This window comes from Micropterus salmoides, unplaced genomic scaffold (genome assembly GCF_014851395.1).
Source record: "Micropterus salmoides isolate LMB-PRFRI ecotype aquatic unplaced genomic scaffold, ASM1485139v1 Ms_hic_scaffold_19, whole genome shotgun sequence".
NCBI lineage: Eukaryota > Metazoa > Chordata > Actinopteri > Centrarchiformes > Centrarchidae > Micropterus > Micropterus salmoides.
This window is the reverse complement of record NW_024041039.1, coordinates 4688580-4709624: the sequence shown is the minus strand read 5'-3', so window position 1 is coordinate 4709624 and position 21045 is coordinate 4688580. Positions and strand designations below refer to the sequence as shown.

General features: G+C 42.0%; 1 protein-coding gene across 2 annotated transcripts in view; it reads right to left on the bottom strand.

The window, feature by feature from the left end:
- Positions 1-6267: 6267 nt before the first annotated feature.
- LOC119910711 (neuronal PAS domain-containing protein 3) overlaps positions 6268-21045 on the bottom strand; it is a 659826-nt gene continuing 645048 nt past the window's right edge. Inside the window, exons 12-14 of one of the 2 annotated variants that reach the window (XM_038729499.1) lie at positions 18181-18328; positions 17721-17836; positions 6268-12230 (exon numbers count right to left, since the gene is read on the bottom strand). In XM_038729499.1, coding sequence (XP_038585427.1) covers positions 10612-12230; positions 17721-17836; positions 18181-18328 — 1883 coding nt within the window. In that variant the 3' untranslated portion in view covers positions 6268-10611. The remainder of the gene's footprint in view (positions 12231-17720; positions 17837-18180; positions 18329-21045) is intronic. The other variant, XM_038729501.1, reaches the window with a different exon arrangement.

The following is a 21045-nucleotide window of genomic DNA, read 5'->3' as shown; positions in this document are numbered from 1 at the left end:
GTACCCGACTTCACGAGTCGCAGCCAGATGACGTCGCACAACAATGTCATGGAAGCACAAATTGCAAATGGTAAAGCATAAACTAAAAGGCAAAGTAAAGTATTAAATTAAAATAAAACATACTAGTATCAGATATTAAAACTTGTTCTGCATTAAATTGTTGTAGAAATACTTTGTCAGTGTTATTTGGTAGCTGGTTGCAGTAAACAATCTGTGAAAGTCATCTCCTCTGCCAAAAAGTTATTCAAGGAAATGTTAAAAAGGCCCAGAAATGTGAAAACGTTTGGAGATATAGCCTCCAAATTTTGTGGACTTTTGCGGATTACCAGCTGATGTAGCTAGAAGGAAAACACAGTTAATGAGTAACGTATATTAATCAGTTGTTTTTAATAAAATGGCCATCCTTTTATTTAACACCAAGTGCACTGCTGAGAGTTTAACTGTGCATAAACATGCCAAAGAAACATGTTTATCACGGTCTGCCATGTTTGTTGTTTACATTAGCGTCATGCAGCACCATGCAGCCGAAACGCTTTGAGGGTCGGATGTCACTCCCCGAGGAACAGATGGGGGTGAAACCTCCAAAAAGATGGTAAGTGGACCTTTGAGCTTATCTTAGCTGGGGTACACTGTTCTTTTTCTATTTACATCTGTTGTTCTGTGTAGACATAATGTGTCATCTGTATCCTGCAGTCCTCATGGGCCAAAATAACATTCACTGCTCACATCAAATTTAAAGGAGCCATCCTAACCCCCACGGTCTGTTCCTCCAGGTTAAGATAACCGACCTGAACATGCTGAGGTTGCATAAAAAGCAGAGGTGTGTTCATTAAAACTAATGTCGTCAGGTCTTTCAGTTTAATGACGGACAGGATCAACATTCAGCCCGACGTTCGTTAGAGCTGCGATGCTCGATTACTGCTGATGGCTCTAATGGAACAAACCATTAAACATGAAGACATTCACGGCGAGGTCAGAGTGAGCTTCACTTCCTCAAAGGTCAAAGGTCACAGAGGCCTGACAGCAACTGTTTTGTTTTTCAGTGTTTCTTTGTGAATACAGCAAAAAAGACAACGAAGGAGATGGAGAGGCTGTCTGCACACCGACAAGTTCTCATTAATGCAACAGGCGAACATCAATGTGAACAAAAACACAGGCTGAACACATGACACAGTTATAATAATCTGGGGGTAAGATGGAGGGGCAACAATGTGTTGGACTGCCCCCAACAACTATTCACTCTTCAGTCTAAAATAAGTTTTAAATCTGATCTGGCCTGTTGTTTTTTTTTTAAGCCGTCAGAATCTTAAATAACTGTAATATTTAATGAATTATTTAATGTTTTTTTTCATTAGCATGAAATAGGGCTCCAAATGCAGACATGTCATTTTGAATTTCTGTCTCAATTTCTAGTGTTATTTTTTTATTTTTTATTTTTAAGTTCTTTTGGCTTTTGTGAGCCATTAAAACATCAAAGTCCCGTCTGCTTGCAAACCCACATCACAGGTTGCAAACATCTGAGCGGTGGCAAGTTAAACCAGAACAGTTTTTCTCATCTGAGTAACATTTGTTAAATTTAAGTATTTTTTTCAGAGGCCTAAAGAAAACGACTAAAGACTATTCAGTATTTTTGTAAGAAAAAACTAAGATTAAAGAAAAGCACATCATAATTTTGTGTATAATATTTTTCCTGAGATCACTGGTCCACTGAGAATTATTTCTATATCGACAGTAAAAGACTCAAACTGTCCCACAATGCAACATGAAACAGAAAACAAGCGCTGGTCCTAAATAAATATAATAAAGCAGCACAGTCGGTCAGACTCCCTGTAGGAACATTACAGGACTGATTTTTCTTCAGGAACTTTAAACGTCACATCATGTCTCCGGTAGCGACGGCGTGTCTCCAAAAATACTTGTACAGATTTTTGTGATGTTTTGACTTCTGGTGCATGTTGGGAATTAGGGAGATCAGCCCCTGTGAAAGCGCAGATGAAAAAGCGGTGCGTTTTTCATCTCCAACGCTTTGTTTCATCATCCGTCCATCACGGCCGATGATGAAAGGCCGCTCGTTACGCCTCCGGTGGACGACTGACGCTGTCGGATCTAAATTCCACATCAGACCTCCTCACTGAGACGGACAGCCAGAGGTTATTAGAAGGAGCTTCAGGTTGGAGCACCTCATCACACACACACACACACACCAGCGCTGCCTGTGATCTATGATTCATGTGCGCTCATTTAAAATAGTGTGAAATATTTAAAGTTGGCTGGTCGGCCTCAGAGGGTCGACTGACTGACCTCTCCGCTCTTATTACTGCATGGAGGAGGAGGAGATACAGGCAAGAGAGAGAGAGGGGGGAATAATAAAAGTGAGAGGCGAGGAGGACTGGATACCAGCATGGGCGGAAATTTCATTCAATAGTAGGGGGGGACAATAAACTTTCTCTAGAGCAATATTCGAAGGGGACACAAATAATACAGCCAAAATTGTACTTGTATAGGATACGTTGTGTCTTCTTTTTAATAGCAAATTGTAGAGACTGTCCTCACCAGAAAAATGACAATATGGATAGTTTGTGCAGCAGGTTATGACTCATTTTTAGGTCTCTAGTGGCCGTGCAAGGGTAGCAAAACAGGAGATCGGGCGACGTGCAGGATGGGGGGGGTCGGATGGGTCAAACCACAGACTTTCACTCAGCGGAACGGCGTTTGAGTCCCGTGTGAAACAAAGTAAATGTTATTTTGAGGTTTACTGACTTCTGTTCACACGACTTAGGTCATTTACAAACCACAACGTTTTCCTAAAGCTAACTAAATAGTTTTTGGGGCCTAAAACTAGCGTTGTAGTACTTGAGACCGGTCTTAGTCTCGAGACTGGTCTTAACACCACTTTTTGATGGTCTTGTCTCGGTCTCGGACATTGAGGACTCGGGATTTTATTTCGAGACCATAACTTTGGGAATAAATTGCTTTTGCATTGTCTGATTTATTTGTTAACATCATAACTTTGATGGAAAACGTGTTGCTTCAAATGCAACCAATAACCCTAATTAAACGTGTTGTTCCCGTTAAGGACTGTCCCCCCTCCACGTGATGGTAAACAAGGAAAAGGAGTGTTGAATAAAGATGCTTATGTTGATTTCAGCTCTTAGTGTTTGCATGTGGGTGTTTTAATGGGAAAGTGGATCTTTCAGATCAATTTGAGAAGCACCTCTGACCTCGTTCCACATTTTATTGTGTGTCATGTAATGTGGGGAACTGGTCTTGGTCTTGACTCGGTCTCAATAAACTCTGGTCTTGGTCTTGACTTGGTCTCGGTTTGGGCGGTCTTCACTACAACACTACCTAAAACCTAACCAATCTGTGACCGTTGCACAATTTTAACCCACGTGTTTAATGTCGTGTGATGTCAACACATTCTCACTCCCGTCACATATTGAGGCTTGGTCAAGGCCCTTTGGCGTCGCTTTTGAACGCCACGGATACCCCTTTTGGGTCATTTTTAGACGTTTAGGGCTCTGCGGTCAACTTAGCAACGCTTAGCAACAACATATATGCAACATCCGGTAAAGTTAGCAACAACACATACGCAACGTTTGCTTACACTTTCAAAATAAACACAAAAAGTACTTGGTTGGGGTCAGGAAAAGATCATGGTTTGAGTTAAAATAACTACGTATGTCAGTTAACATGTTAATTAACGTTACTTACGCAATTCACTTGCCTAACTTCAAGAAAAGTATTTAATGTTGACGGGTTTTTTTCCCCCCACACGGGACACAAACCCCGGTCTCCTGGTCTACAGGGTTTCCCCCACTGCGTTGAACTATGACGCTATAGGGATCCCCAGTGCGTTACAAACTCACATCGATGGGTCTTGACCATGGGTCCATTTGTGACTAGTTGGGGAGTGAGAACGGCTTGGTGATGTAGGTCATGTGACTCACGTAGTTAACTCTCAAATGTGTCGTTTTGGGAGGCATTGGTAGGGGCGATTATTTAGGAAACGCTCATGTATGTCACATGGGGGAAATAGATAACTGACCTATGTTGTTGTTTAGATGGGAGGACTTGCTGAACTGTAACCGGGTGGATCAATATCGCCAACATTTGTCACTCGCCAAAATATCTGCTGACTTTTTTATCTTACTTTACACTTTTCATTGTTATTAAAAATGAAAGTGTTTTTACTTTTATTTGTTTGTACGTGCTATCGTAACCGCTGCACCTTGGCCGCCATTTTCACGTTAAAAAAAACAAACAAAAACAAGAGGCTGCTGGTCCTTCCCCTATGTTGCCAATATGGTGACCGTTGAGGGTAAGATGTTCCCAGCGTTCCACACTTTACATGGGAACTTTATCAGGGGAACAAGAACATTTTGGAGAACTAAGAGGTTCAGAGGATCAAGGGTCTAAATTAAGTTTCTGTACAAAAGTTTCAAGTGCTAAAAACTTAAACTTGTGTACCGCCTCATTCAGAAAACAAGGAAGTAATCTATCCATATCAGGATGAGGGTCGAACATTTCATGTTGGCTGTGTTCGAAACGGCTCGAACGATCTCTTCCTGTCGTGTAAGAAGCCTTCAAACTGTCCCCGTAACGACCAGTTTTGAAGGCCGCATCGATGGTGACTTGATGCTGACTATTACCCATAAACCAGCGCGGCTGCGTCCGCCGTAGTTTTCGAAAACTGATCAAGATGGTGAAAAACAATGAATAACAAATATAAGTTTTTAGTATTTTTGTCGCTTTTTGAAAAGCTAGCGAGGACCAAACACTGAACTATCATATTAGCCCGCGACTGTAACCAGCAAAGTTTGTTCAGTCTGATTTCTGTGGCGTCTGTTAGCCGTTTTGACCACCAAACACTCTGCAGATTATCTACTGTGGGCAGTTTTCTACTCTGAATGCTTCCTTTTCATTGGCCAAATTCTTCTAATCTTCATGATTCTTCAGACGCGTACCCAGAACTTTTAGTCCCAGGAACTACTTTTCAAGGAACTAAAAGGTTCCTTCAGCCCATTGTTGCGTGCGTTTCCACCGCGGTCTAAAGACCTGTGAAGATTTGGCATGTTCTTATTCTGACGTACGCCACACAAAGCGACGGACAGGCATCGTTATTTATGCCACACTGCAACAGCACAGTAACCGTGGAGGAGATTCAAGTTGTGCTGCTGTTGATCGGGATTTATTGGTTTGCAAGTGTGATCGACGATGGTGGAAAAGACGAGCAGTAGTAGCAAATCAGATTCAAAATGCCCAAGCGAATAGCCTCCACTCGCCCAATCAGAAGTGTTAAGCTCTGCAAGCCCCACCCCCCAAAGTTCCAGCACTTTTGGAAAGTACTATCCCCGATATGGGAATTTTTTTGGGGGGTAAAATAGAGTCCTCAGAACTTAATTTAGACCCTGGTCCCTGCGGTGGAAACGCAGCGAGTTCCTTGAAAGGCTCCTAGTTCCTGACATAAGTTCTTCTGGTTCCATGGTTCCTTGGACCACAAGGGGCTCGTGTTTCTACCAGGCCCAATCTTGCCGCGGCACTCAGCAGCTGACTGTACCTTCTGGAACATAAGGTGGGCAGCGTGTAATAAAGTGGGACACCATTACAGCAGTGATTTCACCAGCAGCGAGACTCTTAAGGTGAAGCAAACCCCAGATCCCAATAGAAAGTGCAGAGGCTGATCAGGACACGCCATCTGTCACCACAGCAGTTAATGGTATTTTCCCAGCGACCAGGTGACGTATCCACCTCTCTCCGCTGCAGATAAACATACCTGATTGGCTGTCTGGAGGTGCGAAGGTTTCCAGGCAGGACAGGAGCTTCGTTTAAAACGCCTCAGGGCCTCCCTCACTGCAGCGCCGGCTCTGATCTTTCCAACAAAACGCTGGGAGGAAGGTCAAGGTGAAGAAAAATGAATGTTTTAGAGGAAAACTTTTGTCTATCTTCGCCTCAGTATTTTTCTTTGTCCTCTCCACGATCCTATCCACCCATCTATGAGGTTCTAAGATTATTTTCTTCTTTAATCTCACACCACAAAGATTTCACGAGGCCCCAATCTTCTTCGCCATTCAGTCTCTGTAAGCAGAGTTTTCTTAACAGAAACCAGAAAAACAAACAGGAAAGAAAAGGCGAAGACAGAAAAAGGAATAGACGAAGGAAGAGGGAGAAAGCAGGACTGAAAGATAGAAACGCTGACAGCTTACTGAGATATTTTGGCGAGGAGCGGGATGGCTGAATGTGTCAAACAGAAGAAATGATGCAATCTGGTAACAAATTCGAGAGAAATTTTTATTATGAATATGGCACCTGTAAGATGGTCAAAACCGGGTTACAGAAAGACAACCATGTATGTGACATGTTCCTCTGAACGGATGAGAACCTAGTAAACTTATAAAAGAACAACTGCTATAAAAATGAAGTATGTACATTTTCAGATTTGCAGCATTATTCATGGTAAATGAACTCAAAAAGATGTCTTTTGAAAATAATAATAAAAAATAAGCCAGGCACTCAAAGTTAGCATCAGTTAGTCATGTGGTTTTTTTTCTCCTCTTCTGTGAGGAAAAAAAAAAAAAATCAAAACAAAAAAAATAGAAATGTACCATAGTTTTCTCTTTTTTAATATTTTAATTTGTTTGTATTTAGAATTTAATAACACTGTTAACATTGATAATAAGAGATTCCCTCTCTCCCGTATTTCAGCTACTTGGCACCAAGTTCCTCATAAAAGAATCTGTATAATTGTACAAGAAATAGTTAAAAACACAGACACAGTTTCTTCACAGGTAAATGAAGTGATTTTTCAATATTTGTAATTCTTAAACACTATGTATTTTTGACAGCAGCTGTGATTAAGGTTTTTACGTTTTTAAAATCACCAGCAAAGTTTTCATTTTTCGACATAAAACACAGAAAAAACATTGAAACAGCTTGGACCGGCTGTTTGGTTTTTGTTACATGTGGGTGTATTTCCTGGTTTCATCTGAGTTATGTGCCCCCAACCCCTATCAAACCCCCTCGTCTTTACCAAATGGGGCCCTGCTATTCGTTTGTGCCCCGCCCCCCTGTTTTCACGCAAAAGTAGAAAACGCTAAAATCCAGAGGAGCGCGGAAACAAAATGCTCCTGAAATGACACCACAAACGACCCACCAACAATCGACAGATTGAGCCACCCAAATCCCATCCCCCTTATTGAACACAAAAATAAATTAATCCATCGTTAAGTTTCATATTCTGCTTTGTTTGTTTGTTTGTTTGTTGTTGTTGTTGTTTAACATGTTAGTCGCAGTAACAAGACATTGATTCCTCACAGAAAGCACAGACGCTACAGATTGTTTTTCCTGATGTGAAGGGGAGATCAGAGGCCCGGGTCGGTTTGACAATACAGACTTTATTCTTCCAACAGGCCTCCATCGCGTCCCCGTTTGGGATCGACAGACTTTAAAAGAAAAACACAAAAACCGCTGGACCAAAAATAAACAAAAAACAACTCGGGATCGATCACGTGAAACGCATCGGACGAACTTACTAAACATGCAGTTCAGTTTTCCAAAACACCTATAAAAATAGATTTATAGTGCGAAATATTTTTTTCTTCTTTTAATTTCTTTAGAAATCTTTAAAACCGTTTATTACGTGTCCTGAAATAGTACTGTGATATTTTTTTTTTTTGTTCTCCCCCTTTGAACCACTTGTGTAACTTTGTTTGTCCCGTGAGAGAAGTTTGCGCAGGAAGTCAACAAGTTCGGTGGGAACCAATGAAATACACCCAATGCACACAAGAAGCCCCAAGGGACTCTGGGAAATGTTTCACAACTGAGGCCTTTACGGTTCGTCCGGGACTAAAATGCTACTTTAGGCTTTTCCTCATCATAATTGAATTCTATATAATGTAAATATTTATTAGTACTTTGTATATGCAAGAGCTGGAAACTGTGTTTCCCAGAATTCCTTGGCGGCAAAAACATGGCTCCATAAACCTTTGAGCTAGTTAAAGAATCTTTTCATCTCTGAGAGAAAGGACAGCAAGATAAAGAGGTTTGTATAAGACTACACAACAGCAAAAAGCAATAGCAGAGAGGGAAGGAGAGAGGAGGATTAGAAAACCAAACAAAAAAAACAAACAAAAAAAAAGGGGTTTTACAAAGACAAAAAGGAAGCAGCGAAAAAAAAGGTGGACTCTACAAATGTTTTTTTGTTTCTTGCAAAGGCCACCGAACACGAAATTCCACAAACCTCCACTGGTTTCACTAAGACTGCAGATAGAGGGAGATAGAGAAAGAGACGGGGGAAACAGAGAAAGGGGGGGTTTGTCATTTTTGGGATGTCAATCATCCCATAGACCCCTCCCCCCCCTCTCTAAGCCCCGCCCATCCCCCCCACACTAGAGAGAGCACAGAGAAGACAAAGGACAAAAACAGCTACAGTAGCTCAGTATATACTGCATATAGTCAACACACACAGAGAGAGAAGTCGCCATGAAAGACTTTTTGACAGCCAGTGACACTAAACACATCGGTAACACGTTTTTACGGCTTAATCACACTGGGTAATAAGGATGACAGGATGGTAAAGACGGGGCTGTCAACTTTAAAAAGATGGATGTTGTGACAGTTTTTTTTTTGTTTGTTTGTTTTTTTTTACTGTTTTAGTTATTACTTATTCTCATCTTTTTTTTTTCTCTTTTTACCAAAAAAGTAGAAGAAAAAAAAAAATACAGATGAACGAGAATCACAGTGCTTTTAAAAAACACCAAACTTGTGAGAGTAACACTTTTTTTTTTTTTTTTTTTGGCAACGGAGGCTGGGGAAGAAAAAACACAAAACAGAAGAACGACGACAAAGACAACATTATTTAAAGGAATGTGATTTTTTTTTCTCTTCCTCAAAAAAATGTATATCCTTATTTTTTTCCATAGTTATTGAATTGATTGTTTGATAGATTGATTGATTGAAAATGCATGTCTTTATTACAATCTCCTTGTTGATATGTGTTTTTTTTTGTTGTTTTTTTTTTAAATCACAGGGTCCGGTGATGAAATGGAAGAGAGTGGATTGTTCAGTAAAATCTTGTGGAGGTGATTCTGGTTTAGGAAGAAGAAGAAGAGGAGGAGGAGGAAAAATAAAAACTACAAAAGTAACTGTACAAAATAAAACAAGACAGTGATCAAACAGGAGCCGGTCGAGGTTTTCAACATTCATTTTTCAAGTTAGCGTTGCTAGAGTATTAGCCTCAGTCTCACTGAGAATTAAAAGTGATTACGTTAGAAAATACAGAAAAACACTATATAGCCTCAAATTCAACCAATCAGCTCCATGTTTTGGCCTGCAGAACTGTCCCTCGTGGCGACTAACGTTTAGACAATCGAAGGAGGGACATGTAGGGTGAAACATGGAGATGGTGTTGCTGATTTAGAGGTTCTAAGGTTCTCGCTGTGTTTCTGACTTTCCTGAAGGTCAGATGAGAAAAAAAAAACACAAACAAAAGAACATTTGAGAACTGTTCCCCCTCCAAAACAAAACAAAAAAAAACAAAACACGATCAGTCTGTCAACGAGCTGTGGGTTCGTTTACAGCACCCACATCAGCCAGCTGAATCAGGGTTACTGGACGGTCGGTAGCACCATGAATTCGTAGATTGACAGGTAGAAATGTAGACGGAAAGATTAAAGATCAGGTAGACAGAGTGAAAGGTAAGAGAGATCGAGATGGGAAGAGATGCAGAGGAGGTTATGTTTGGTGCGAGACCTGTAGGTAAACTCCTGGGATAAAAGAGGAAGTAGTAACATTCGATAATTCACAGGTCATAACCCGGCTGAAATTGCTTTTTTTTTTTCTTCTTAATGCTTGATTCGTAAGTTAAATCTGAGCTACAATATTTTATAATAAAAAAAAGGAAAAAACAAACAAAAAAAAACCAGCATTAATTCTCTAAACTATTCCCTCAATCGAGAAACGTCCTCAAAAACCTTTTTTCAAAAGATTATTATCTCTGAGACCTTTTGTCGGGCGCAAGAGAGCTCCCTCTTCTCTGATTAAAAACGTTCTTTAGCCTTGATCACATCAAGGAACGTACGGAGGAGCGCCACGTAGAGTTTTCTGTCCGTTACAAATCCCTGTACCGTCCTCCTTTAAATACACACAATCAGCATCTTCATAAAGATGCAACAGAAACGAGTCAAATAATAAAAATTATCCCCGTCAGGCTCCAGCGGAGTCCTCAGGCGATATGAATTCTCTGTAGGCAAAAAAGGAATTCTTTACAGTAAAGAATTTTTTTTTGTGTGTTCATATGTTCAGGAGAAAAAAAAAAAGGTTGCTGATCGCAAGAAGAGAGAGTAGGAGGAGAAGAGGATGAGGAGAGAGAAAAAAGATAGAAAAGGGGGACATGTTTGAGGGTCATTCATGTCTATTACACAAGCTCAGTTGCTCAGATTCAAAGTGCTAGAGTACATTTGTCATCCTTTCCTGTCCTTTGTCCCCTCTCGGAAACACAGTGCTGTGTTGATTAAAGATAGCAAGTAAATAGTCTTTCATTCTTCTTTTACTAGTGAGTAGTCTTTTACTTTGATTCCAGAAACACAGTAATACGGTCTTGAACGTTTTGCGTTAATCCTCCTTCCTCTCCAGAGTTGTCTGCGTGGTGTGGATCCCGTTGCTGTACACCGGGAACGGTAGCGTCGAGAAAAGTCCCTCAGCTGTGGTGAAGACATTGGCCGCGGTCGGCATCTGGCCTCCCAGGGCGCCGTTCCCGGCGGTGGCAGCCGGAGATCCGACAAAAGGGCCGGCGGCTGCCGCCGCCGACATGTTGAGCCTGTGGACGTGGTGGTAGAGCATCTCCATGGGCGTCTTAGGGTCCAGGCCGAACCCCGAGCTGTCGACAAAGTTCATGGCAGCATTTGGGAGGAGGTTGCCTTGCGCCATAGCCAGGGTGACGTCCGCCGGTGCGTACCTGATGGTCCCGGTGGTGTAGACCCGGGGAGCTGTCGTGTTGGTGGAGGCCAGAGTCCCCGTGACCCTGTGCACCAACGGGAGCACAACATTACCGGCCTGCAGACGCTGTAGCGCCTCGAGGTCGCCAGAGTACAGCAGTGAGGAGGAAGAGGTTGACGAGGAGGAGGAGGAGGAGGATGAAGAAGAGGTGGTGGGAGTGCCTTGTTGCTTGTCCCGCGGGGAGGCGGAGAGTGGAGGGGACAGGGGGTCGGCAGAGGAGGCGCTGGACGGAGGAACTAAACTCGCAGCGCTGGAAGCAGAGGATGGGGCAGAGCTTCCATTGTAAGGAGGCTTCCTCACTCCTCCTGCTCCTCCCTCGGTTCCAGGAGGGGTGAGGACGGACTCGGGGATGGCTACCTGGAGAGAGCCTCCCTGGGGTGAGGGGAAGGTCTCGTGGCTCCCCGGAGCGGACGGCTTGGAGGTCATGCTGTACGGGGACTCGTTTCTGGAAATCTCTCTGTTGGGTGGGAAGTTCCAGATGCTGCTGTCGTTGTCAAAGTTAATCGGTTCTGCCATCTCCGTCTTGATTTTCAGGACAGACGACGTTGCACCTGAACTGTTTGGCGAGTCAGTGGAGGCGAGAAGGTGGGAGGAGCCTGTGGCCTGTGAGGGGTCAATCAGCTGTGTGGTATCGCCCATGGAAACGGGGCTAGGTGTGTTTGAGGAGAGACGGAGCCTCCTACTCCGGGATCCGTCCCATTTCTGTACTTTCCTCCTCTTCCGCCTCTTTTGGAGCTTGCTCCCGGCATTGGCACTGTCGCAATCTTGCACCCCCCCGTCCTCTTCCTCATCGTCATCGTCGTCCTCCTCTTCTTCCTCTTCCTCTGATGAAGAAGTTTGCGAGTTCTGAAGCTGTACTTCGTCCCCTTCTCCGTAGTGCTCTACTTTTATATGTAACCCTCCCAGACTGCCCAGTCCTCCGATGGCGCCCAGTCCCCCTAACCCACCCAATCCTGCTAACCTGCCAAGCCTTCCTCCTCCTCCTCCTCCTCCTCCTCCTCCCCCCGTTGCCTCCTCCTGTTCTTCTCCCTCTCCATCTGAAGGTTCCAGACTGTCGTCACTGTCCTGGCTCTCGGGGTTACTCGAACTGTCTCCTTCTTCCTGGCGCTTCATTTCCTGTTCGGAGGAGCAATGTGGTTGGCCCGGTTGCTGCTGACGCTTGCTGTCTGTCTCTGGATCCTCGCTGCGTTCTGATTGGTGGCCCGACTTTCCCTCGGACTTGGCGTTCTCATTGTCTGTTGGGAAGAAAGGTAAACTAAGTAAGTAAAACTTAAACGACAATGAACGCTTGATGATTGATTGAAGAACACTGCGGTCTGTGACGCCAACAACAGGTCACTTTTAGCCACGCTACAGCGACATGGCTTCAGGAATGGCAATGGTTGGTCTGTCGATCACTTTGGTAAATAAATATTTGATGGATTGACACGACATTTTGTACAGACATTCATGGTCCCCAGAGGATAAATCCTTATTACCGATCCCCTAACTTTTTCTTTAGTGCCAGGTTGACATCGGCAGTGGAAATTGAAAAGTCTCCAAAGCTACTTGATGGATTTCTGGACCACCATCATCAGGTCAACACTTTAATTTGTCAAGTACTTTGCTTATTAAACAAATACCTCCAAATCTAAGACTTTCCTCTCAGCCTCAGCTGTACCTTTTGTGCTAACATGCTAAACTACAATGGGGAAAATGGTGCAAATTATACCTGCTAAACATCACCATATTAGCAAGTTTTGAGAAAACATCCTGTTGATTTAGCTAAAAACCATGTCCAGGTTGCACTAGACGAAAGATAACATGATATTATAATCCAAAGGATTTGTCTTCTGGGGAGCAGGAATACGATCAGGAAATGTTGATATTTCTCGTGTTTAAGCAAAGGTTTTGTCCTGATGTTGGGTCTCCAGGAACGGTCAGATCACCAAGCCTAGTTCACAATACACAATTTTAAGCCCGACTGTCCAGTCGCTGAGCTCACTGACCGTCGGGCTGTGATCAGGAGCAAATCTGTGATTGATCGGTGCTCGCCATTGAACTACTCAATGACGCATCAAAACGGCTCGCCGGCACACCGCCGACGCCAGACAGATGTCTCGCATGCTCATTCATTACAAAACACTTTTTACTCCCCTCCAACTCTCCCTGTAGCTCAGATTATCCGAGCTGCCCGCCTGTGGTAATCCTTTCTCACCATAATCCCCTCCCCCCACCACTCCGCTACCCTCACAGTCACTTTTCCCTTATGTTTTTTTTGACAAAACATAGTTTGGAGACCAGGCGCCAGGTGTCATTATCAGCTCGTGTAGTGTGTGACCCCGTGTCGCCAATCAGTCCCATAGTGTGAACGCCAAACCGACTTAGGCCCCCATCCACACTACTGCGTCTTCGTTTTAAAACGGAGACCTTTTGCTAGGTTTGCACCTCCTGTCCAGATTAAAATGGCGAAAACGAAGACCTATAACGGAGAAGTTTGGAAACGCTGCCGACCCCTTTTTTCATTTTTAAACTCCAGAGAGCGTTTTAGTGAAGACGGGAAAAAACGGAGAACTTTAGAAACGATGACGCAGATGCTCACGTTTGGCTCTCTGATTGGATCTCATGCAAAGCAGACACACACGGTGCTACTGACAGAGTTTTTGCGTTGGTATTTTTATTAAAATATCTTGTACCGTGCAAATAACACTTACAGCCTACACTTGTAGGTTACTGTGCATGTCGCCGTTTACTTTGCGATGACTCCCAGTCTGCTTTCCGCCGCCACACCCGTTTTTAACTCCCGTGTTCCATTCAGTCACAGCTCGTTATTGGTCCATGCAAAAAAAATTCTGGTGTGGTTCTGCGCCTGCATTACTTTATTATTTTGCCAAACCTTCTGTAACTACAGAAGAGAGAGATCATCTGCTTCATGTTTACACCTGCACGCCCGGTGTTGTACGTGAACGGCCACTAGATGTGCGTTTTCAGTCGTTTTAGTATAGACAGAGATCAACTCGGATGCGCAGCTAAAACGCTGGTGAGGACGGAGATCGTGTTTGTTTTATTTCTCCGTTCCTAAACTAAAACGGAGTAGTGTAGATGGGGCCTTAAAGACTCCCGTTACAAGACAGCAAGTTGAAGTTGACGCTGAAAGTCGTGTAGTCTCCACGTGCCTTTTCTCTCTCTTGGAAACTTGAATGTTTATACAAAAAAAAATCACGGTAATCCATTCAATATTTGTTGAGATCTTTCACCTGGGATCAAAGTGGTGGAACACTTAAAATTATTCTGAAGGAAAAAAAGTGAATGTGGCATTAAAACACTATTTGCGGATTTGTATTCTCCAGCAGTGAATCTCAGGAGTAGTAATCGTTTTATTTTTCCAGACAGGATTTCCATGTGCTGTGTTGTGGATGCCCTGATGTGTGTTCAGTATCTGTAGCTGCTGCTGTTCAGGCATGTTGGCTCGGTCCAGCCCATTACACACACACACACACACACACCAAACCCTGCCAGCACACACTGAGGGCAGCGGCTGCCCAGCTGGCAACGCTCTGACTCCCTCATGGCACCTGAAATGTCGACTCAATTGCTTTGTCTGGGGAAAACCTTGTATCTACATTAAGTGTGCTTTGAGAAAACAGATTTATTCTCGGGCTGGAATCAAAAACACACCTGCAGTTTTAAGTGTTTCCCAGGGAGGGGTTGGTTTGGTTTATTGAGAACACTTCCACAGTACCACATATCAGGATTTGTCAGGTCTAAAACTATAAAGTCCTGTCCATTGTTGTCCCTGGTGTTTCCTCAGTTCACCAAACTTTATCAAGATGGAGACAGGCCTTTCAATAAAAATAATGGAAATATGGATTTTTGATTGGATGATTGAATTTTTTTTATTGAGGGTTTATTGTTGTTATTTCGGCTTGGATTTATAACAGAAAGCCTTCCTTATAAACCAGGAATGTGACATTTGCAAGCTACTAGGCAGGTAGGGTCTAAACAAAGACATCAAAATGCATTACGAGAAGAATTTGACTCAAACTCAGGAAATCTTGGCTTCTGCTGCTTTGACTTTTACAGTTAAGTTGAATCTGACTTCTTAAAGTTCCCTTAAAATTTTGCACAACAGGAGAGTAGTGAAGGCAGTTAAAAACAGTTGAAAGAAAAATCACCTCTTTTCTCTTCTACCTCACACTCACATATTCTTCTTTAATGCAATAACGTTGGATATTTGTTTGGGACCAAATCCAACCATGGCAAGGCAACTTTATTTGTACTATAGCACATTTCATACACCAGTACAAAAAAACTAACTACATGTATATGTAGATGACAAAAATAGTTTACAGTTTTTTGTAGGCAAGTGTTACAAGAGAGTAAAGTAAAATAAAATAATTACTTAATTTAAATTAATAACAATTTTAAAACAATAAGAAATTAAGGTTATTTAAAAGCAAAGGATACGAAGCTTTACTTGGTGGTAGGCAGTGACTTAGTCTGTATCTCCAAGCCTACTGGTTTCTACTCGAGACGTAAGTCTTTAAAAACAACTCACGAATGTATATTTTCATGTTAAAAAGGCTCGGTAATTTCCAGTGGTGGACGAAGTATTCAGATCCTTTACTTAAGGAAAAGTTCTAACAGCACACTATAAAAGTAGTCTGTTAAAAGTAAAAGTACTGCAATGAAAATGTTACTTAAATAAAAGTATGTAAGTACAACCAGGAAAATGAACTCAAAGTAATAAAGTAAAAGTACTCGATGCAGAAAAATGTCCACTGTGACTGTTGTAGTAGTATATATTATATCATGAGATTATTATTCCTTATGCATTTATCCAAAAGCAGGATTTTACTGGTGAAGTTGGTATTTTGTTGGTATTTATCAGAATGCAACTAATAATTATTTTCATTACGAATTCCTCTGATTAATTTCTCACTTAATTGATTGATTGTAAAAATTCCAAAAATAGTGAGAAATGCCATCATTTTACAATAACCCAGACCCCAAAGTGAGACCTCCATGATGATTGTTTTGTCTGACCGACAGTCCAAACCTCAACCTAACTGACATTAAGTTCAAATGGTGGGTGGTGACGGCGCAGTAGAGCCGGGTTTGAATCCACTGTGAGACGCCATTGTGTCCCTGAGCAAGACACTTAACTCCTAGTTGCTCCAGACATATACAGCAATTGTAAGTGGCTTTGGATAAAGTGTCAGCTAAATGAATGAAATGTAAATAATTAAAAGCAGTATATCGTCACATTTTGTGTAATTTAAAACAAAACATCATATTTTATAAACTCTTTTTGTATTTTGTGTGTAAAAAGCTTACTTTGTAAAGTAATCTCCCTTTGAGATGTAGAGGAGTAAAAGTAGAAACTGGCAGAAAAAACTGTAAAGTAAAGTGCAGGTACCTCAAATTTAGTACAGTTGAGTAAATGTACTTAGTTACTGTCCACCACTGGTAATTTACAGACAAGAGGAAAGTGCATTTGTTGGGGACTATTTTCAGCAGCGGATTAATCCACATGTGGTGCGCTCTAGTGAGTATTTGGGGCAGCAGTTATTTGTTAACGTCATTGATATTATGGTGTATTTAACTACTAAAAAAAACAAAACAACTATAATACAAACGCAGAGGAAAAGGCCTCTTTGTCTCCTCTCTGGTCGTGTAGATTGCATCCTAACAGAAAAAAGGTCAAAAGCCAGATATCTCATTTTAGAATATGTTGAGCCTGAGCACCCCGGGGCCTGTTGGAGCCCGGCTGAAGCTGGCCACCTCCCGCAGCAGCTGGCATCAGTTTACAGCCGACAGCGTGCCAGAATCATTCTCCTCCAGCAAGAATAACAGCTGGCACTGATTCTCATCATGCCAACGCAGGCTGCAGGACTTGATAATATTATGCTCAAGGTGGAGGTCCTGTATTGGTTTAAATTCAACTATACTGGCAGTGCGTGAACAACTTCTTCAGTATTGGCTGCTTGAAATGTTGGTAATCCTTTATTTGTATTTCAGGATCTAAATTCAGAGGTCAGTATTTTTAATATCTTATTTATTCTTATTTTGTCATTTCGATAATTAATCTAATAAACAGCTCAAGAAACTCCCAAATCCAAGAAAGAGCTAACGCTAGCCTTAACTTTGATTTGGTATCACACCAATTATCAAACTTTAAAAGTCAAGATAAACCAAGGGAGATCTCCACCAAAGGTCCCCAAAAAAGTCGCCAAATCTAGCGCTATGTTGGCAACACCTTAATTTTTGGCTTTCACAGACATAAAATGTTGAGAAGCAGCAGCATGTTGGTGTCATGCTGTCAAATCTGGGATTTCGTTTCCATTTGTTTTGTTTTGGTGTTTTGGCGGGCGTTCTGTGGCGCGTTGTGGCCTCTTTGTTGAGGTGTTTTGTGTAGCTGTGTGAAGTTTGGAGGTATTTTGTGGCGTTATGCCGTGCTTTATGTCATTTTGTGGCGGTTTGCAGCCCTGCCAGTGAGTGCTCAGTCCCTGCAGCTGTTGGCGTTCATCACCATCCAGCCTGGCACAGACTGCACACTGGCAACAACTGATAAAATATCTTTGGCTTCTCTTATTCGGGCTGTATTTCTCACTGCTGGTTACACTGGTAAAGCCTGAAGAGGTGCTTGTAAGGACTCATATAGGTTTTATAAGAATGTTGTGTGTTAGAGAGAATGTTTTAGTCTGAATATTATATAAAAACAGGGAAAATCCCAAGATACCCACCAGAGTTTTCTTTGGACTCTGACTCAGAGTCGGAGGTCTCGGAGGACTCAGATGTTTTCTCGGGCAGGTTGGGCAGCTGGGCGATGTCCATGGGCGTGTCTTTATACTCTGGATTACTGTGATAACATCACAGAAAGACGGTTTGTTTCAGTTACTCACAAAACATTTCCTTATTTATACACAATATATACACAATAAAATAGCTTACGGCAGTGAATGTTAACTCCCCCCTGCAATATCCTTCTATTTCATGTGCATTTGTGTAATTTCACAGTATTATTCCCTTTTAATATATCAATTTAGCACATCAATTTGTTGCATATATGCATCCAGTCGTTCATCTATTGTTTGATTATGCTTGTACTTGTGTGCATAATTTTTTAATTAATTAATCTGCTTTTTCATATATCTCCATTTGTGAAAGACAATAGATGACGACCAAGCCAAGTTGACCTCTGACCTGAGGACGTAGTTGACCCAGATGACGTTCTTCTCATTGGCGTTCTTGGCGTTGATGGCGATGGTGGCGCTGGACTGGATCCAGATGTAACCCCCGTTCTTCTGGATCCACCGGTAGTACTTTGTCACACACTGACCCTTATTCATCACTGAGAGAGAGAGAGAGACATAGAAACACAGAGAGAGAGGGGGGGGGGGGGGGGGGGGGTTGTTATTTCATGGCGGATTTTGTTTGATATTCTGGCCGTTCCTAACTGTTGGACTTCACACTGACCGAGGAGCGAATTCATCACATGAGAAAAAAAAAATAACAGAGGAAGAGCTGGACAGAGGGCGAGAGAGGAAGACAGAAAGTGGGTGAGAGAGAGCGAGACAGTCATCAGATGTCATGTGACAGCTGGCTGAGAGCTGCTCTGCTGCCGCCGTCATTAATCAGACCAACACACACTGCCAGCCTCTGTGTGTGTGTTGCTGTCTTTTCATGTTGCTGTGCATCTCTGATAGGCCTGAGACAATACACTCCATACACACATTTCCACGATATGTTTTGTTTTTATGCTCATATGTTAACAAGTTTAAAAGTTTTCCTGATAGCGGTTGGCGCCAGGGATAAAAATTAACACCCGCCACCCACCAAATGTGGGTGGATTTTCCGTTTGGCCAAATGTAGAAGGCTATAAATATATTTGGCATTTAATATCTATTTTACTGTAATTAACAGCAGACCGGTGTTCTGACAATATATGCTGCCTTGTCGAAAAATGCTACCTTATGTGTTCCTATTTCTAATCCCATAAAGTTATAACTCTCACAGTATTATCATAGAATCATCATGACGTCTGAATCATTTTATATTGCACCACTACTCACTCCATGTGTACTGTAAGGAGATGGGGAGCATGTTTAAATACTATATTATGCCATCTTTATTTAAGATATCAGGGGTAGCGTATTCTGATAGACTAATAATGATTACATTTTGATATTGCTGACCATCAGCTACTGTCTTGACGGCATGCCCAACAGCTAGCAAGGTTCCACAGATTTATGGCCGTGGAAAAAGACCACGCTTGCGGGTCATGCGCAGAACCGCTAAGTAGCACATCAATAGGTAGCATAAATCGACAGAACATCTGGTATCTAAAATTGTGTAACACACGATTAGAGGCGTTCATTGGTTGTTGTTTATGTTCTTTTCATGTTACTTGTGTTTGATTGGCGTAGATTTGTAAGGGCGTGGGCGTCAGCACGGAAAGAATATCCACCTTTATGTCGCATTCGCTTCTTCATACTGAACAAAAGTTTAGAGCTTCATCACGTGTGAAAAGGCCTTTATCCCGCAACCATGTGTGCTTTCACAGAGCGGCCCGGCTTTACAGGAACAAGCAGCGTGCGGCGGCATGCCGACTGTGGCTTTTCACGCAGATATCTGTCTGTCTCTGTCAGGACCAGGAGGCCAGAAGAGGGTGACTGTAGAAAGTGAGCAGTCTGATGAGGACGTTCAAGTTGAATGATTTCTTCAGTGTTGTCACATGAAAAATATAATAATAATAAAAGATATAATCAAATATTTACAAAAATGTGAGGAGTGTACTCGCTTTTGTGAGATACTATATTTATGACATAAGGCATGATTCACAAACAACCAACACAGCAAGTGTATAGACATCAGTTGCAAGTTAGCTACGGCTCATCTCATAACTCATCATAAACTCCACTTCCTTCCATTATTTCAACACATTCCTCGTCCCACGGCGTCCAATACTGACCCTTTACAAAGCGCACATGGTACCTTTCAGCATCCATATGAAAACGCCTTTTTAAGATGTGGTTAACGTTGTGTAATGGTCGCAGTTTGGTTAGGTTTAGACACCAAAACTACTTGAGGTGAGCTTTAGGTTTTGGTTGAAATAAGTACATTAGGTGACATAACTCATGCATGTAAAGTTATATAAATAAAAACTTTAAATACTTTTAGTTTCAGACGGCAAATGGGTTCCAATGGACTTACTTGAAGGCCTGTACGGACACCGAAGGGTACCTTGTGTCAAAGCCTCGGTATTTGATACCCTGGGATGAGAAAGGGATCTAGTCTCTGATAAGGGTGAATAGACTACCCAGTGAAGGCCTGGCAAAGTTCAGCCTGGCTACTTTTTTATGGTATTTTGCAGAAATATTGACAACAAACACACTGCAGTGGTGGGGCAGTGAGTTTACCTGATGTGGATACATTCAAGTCGTCACCAACTGTTGGAGAAAGGTAGCTAATTTTGCTCCACCTATAAACTGCACATATTCTTGCCCTACTGAACTGTTGATCCATTTTATCATCATCACATGTTTATGTTAGCAGATTTCTTTTATGTCATGTCCCAACCAATCACCAGTAAGTGCCGTCGACACAGAAGCTGTGGTTGCGATTGCTGGGAGCAGTTAATGTGTTTTAAGATAAATCAATGAAATACGTTGAGTAACAGTTGTTATTTCTCTAATTAGACTTCCCATCTCTTTTTTTCTTAGAAGTAGCTAGTTAGCTAGCGGTGACCCATATATGTCTTGTTCTCACTTGTTTGTCTTCATTGATGAAGGTGAAGACTTTTTGAGTGAAATTATGAAATAAGACAATCGCTGGGAAAAATGGCACTGTGAAATAATAAATCACAAATAAATGCTGCCCCAATAAAATAAAGATAATTTTATTATTAGTTTAACAGTTGAACAATTTTTATTGTGGACAATATATTTTATTTGTTTATTCAATCATATACTTGATAATGTTTAATTTATTTAATTTAGGTCTCTATACCTTTCCTGTTTTTTTCTTTTCCACCCCTTTAATTCTACCTCTCTCTCTGTTTTTAGATAC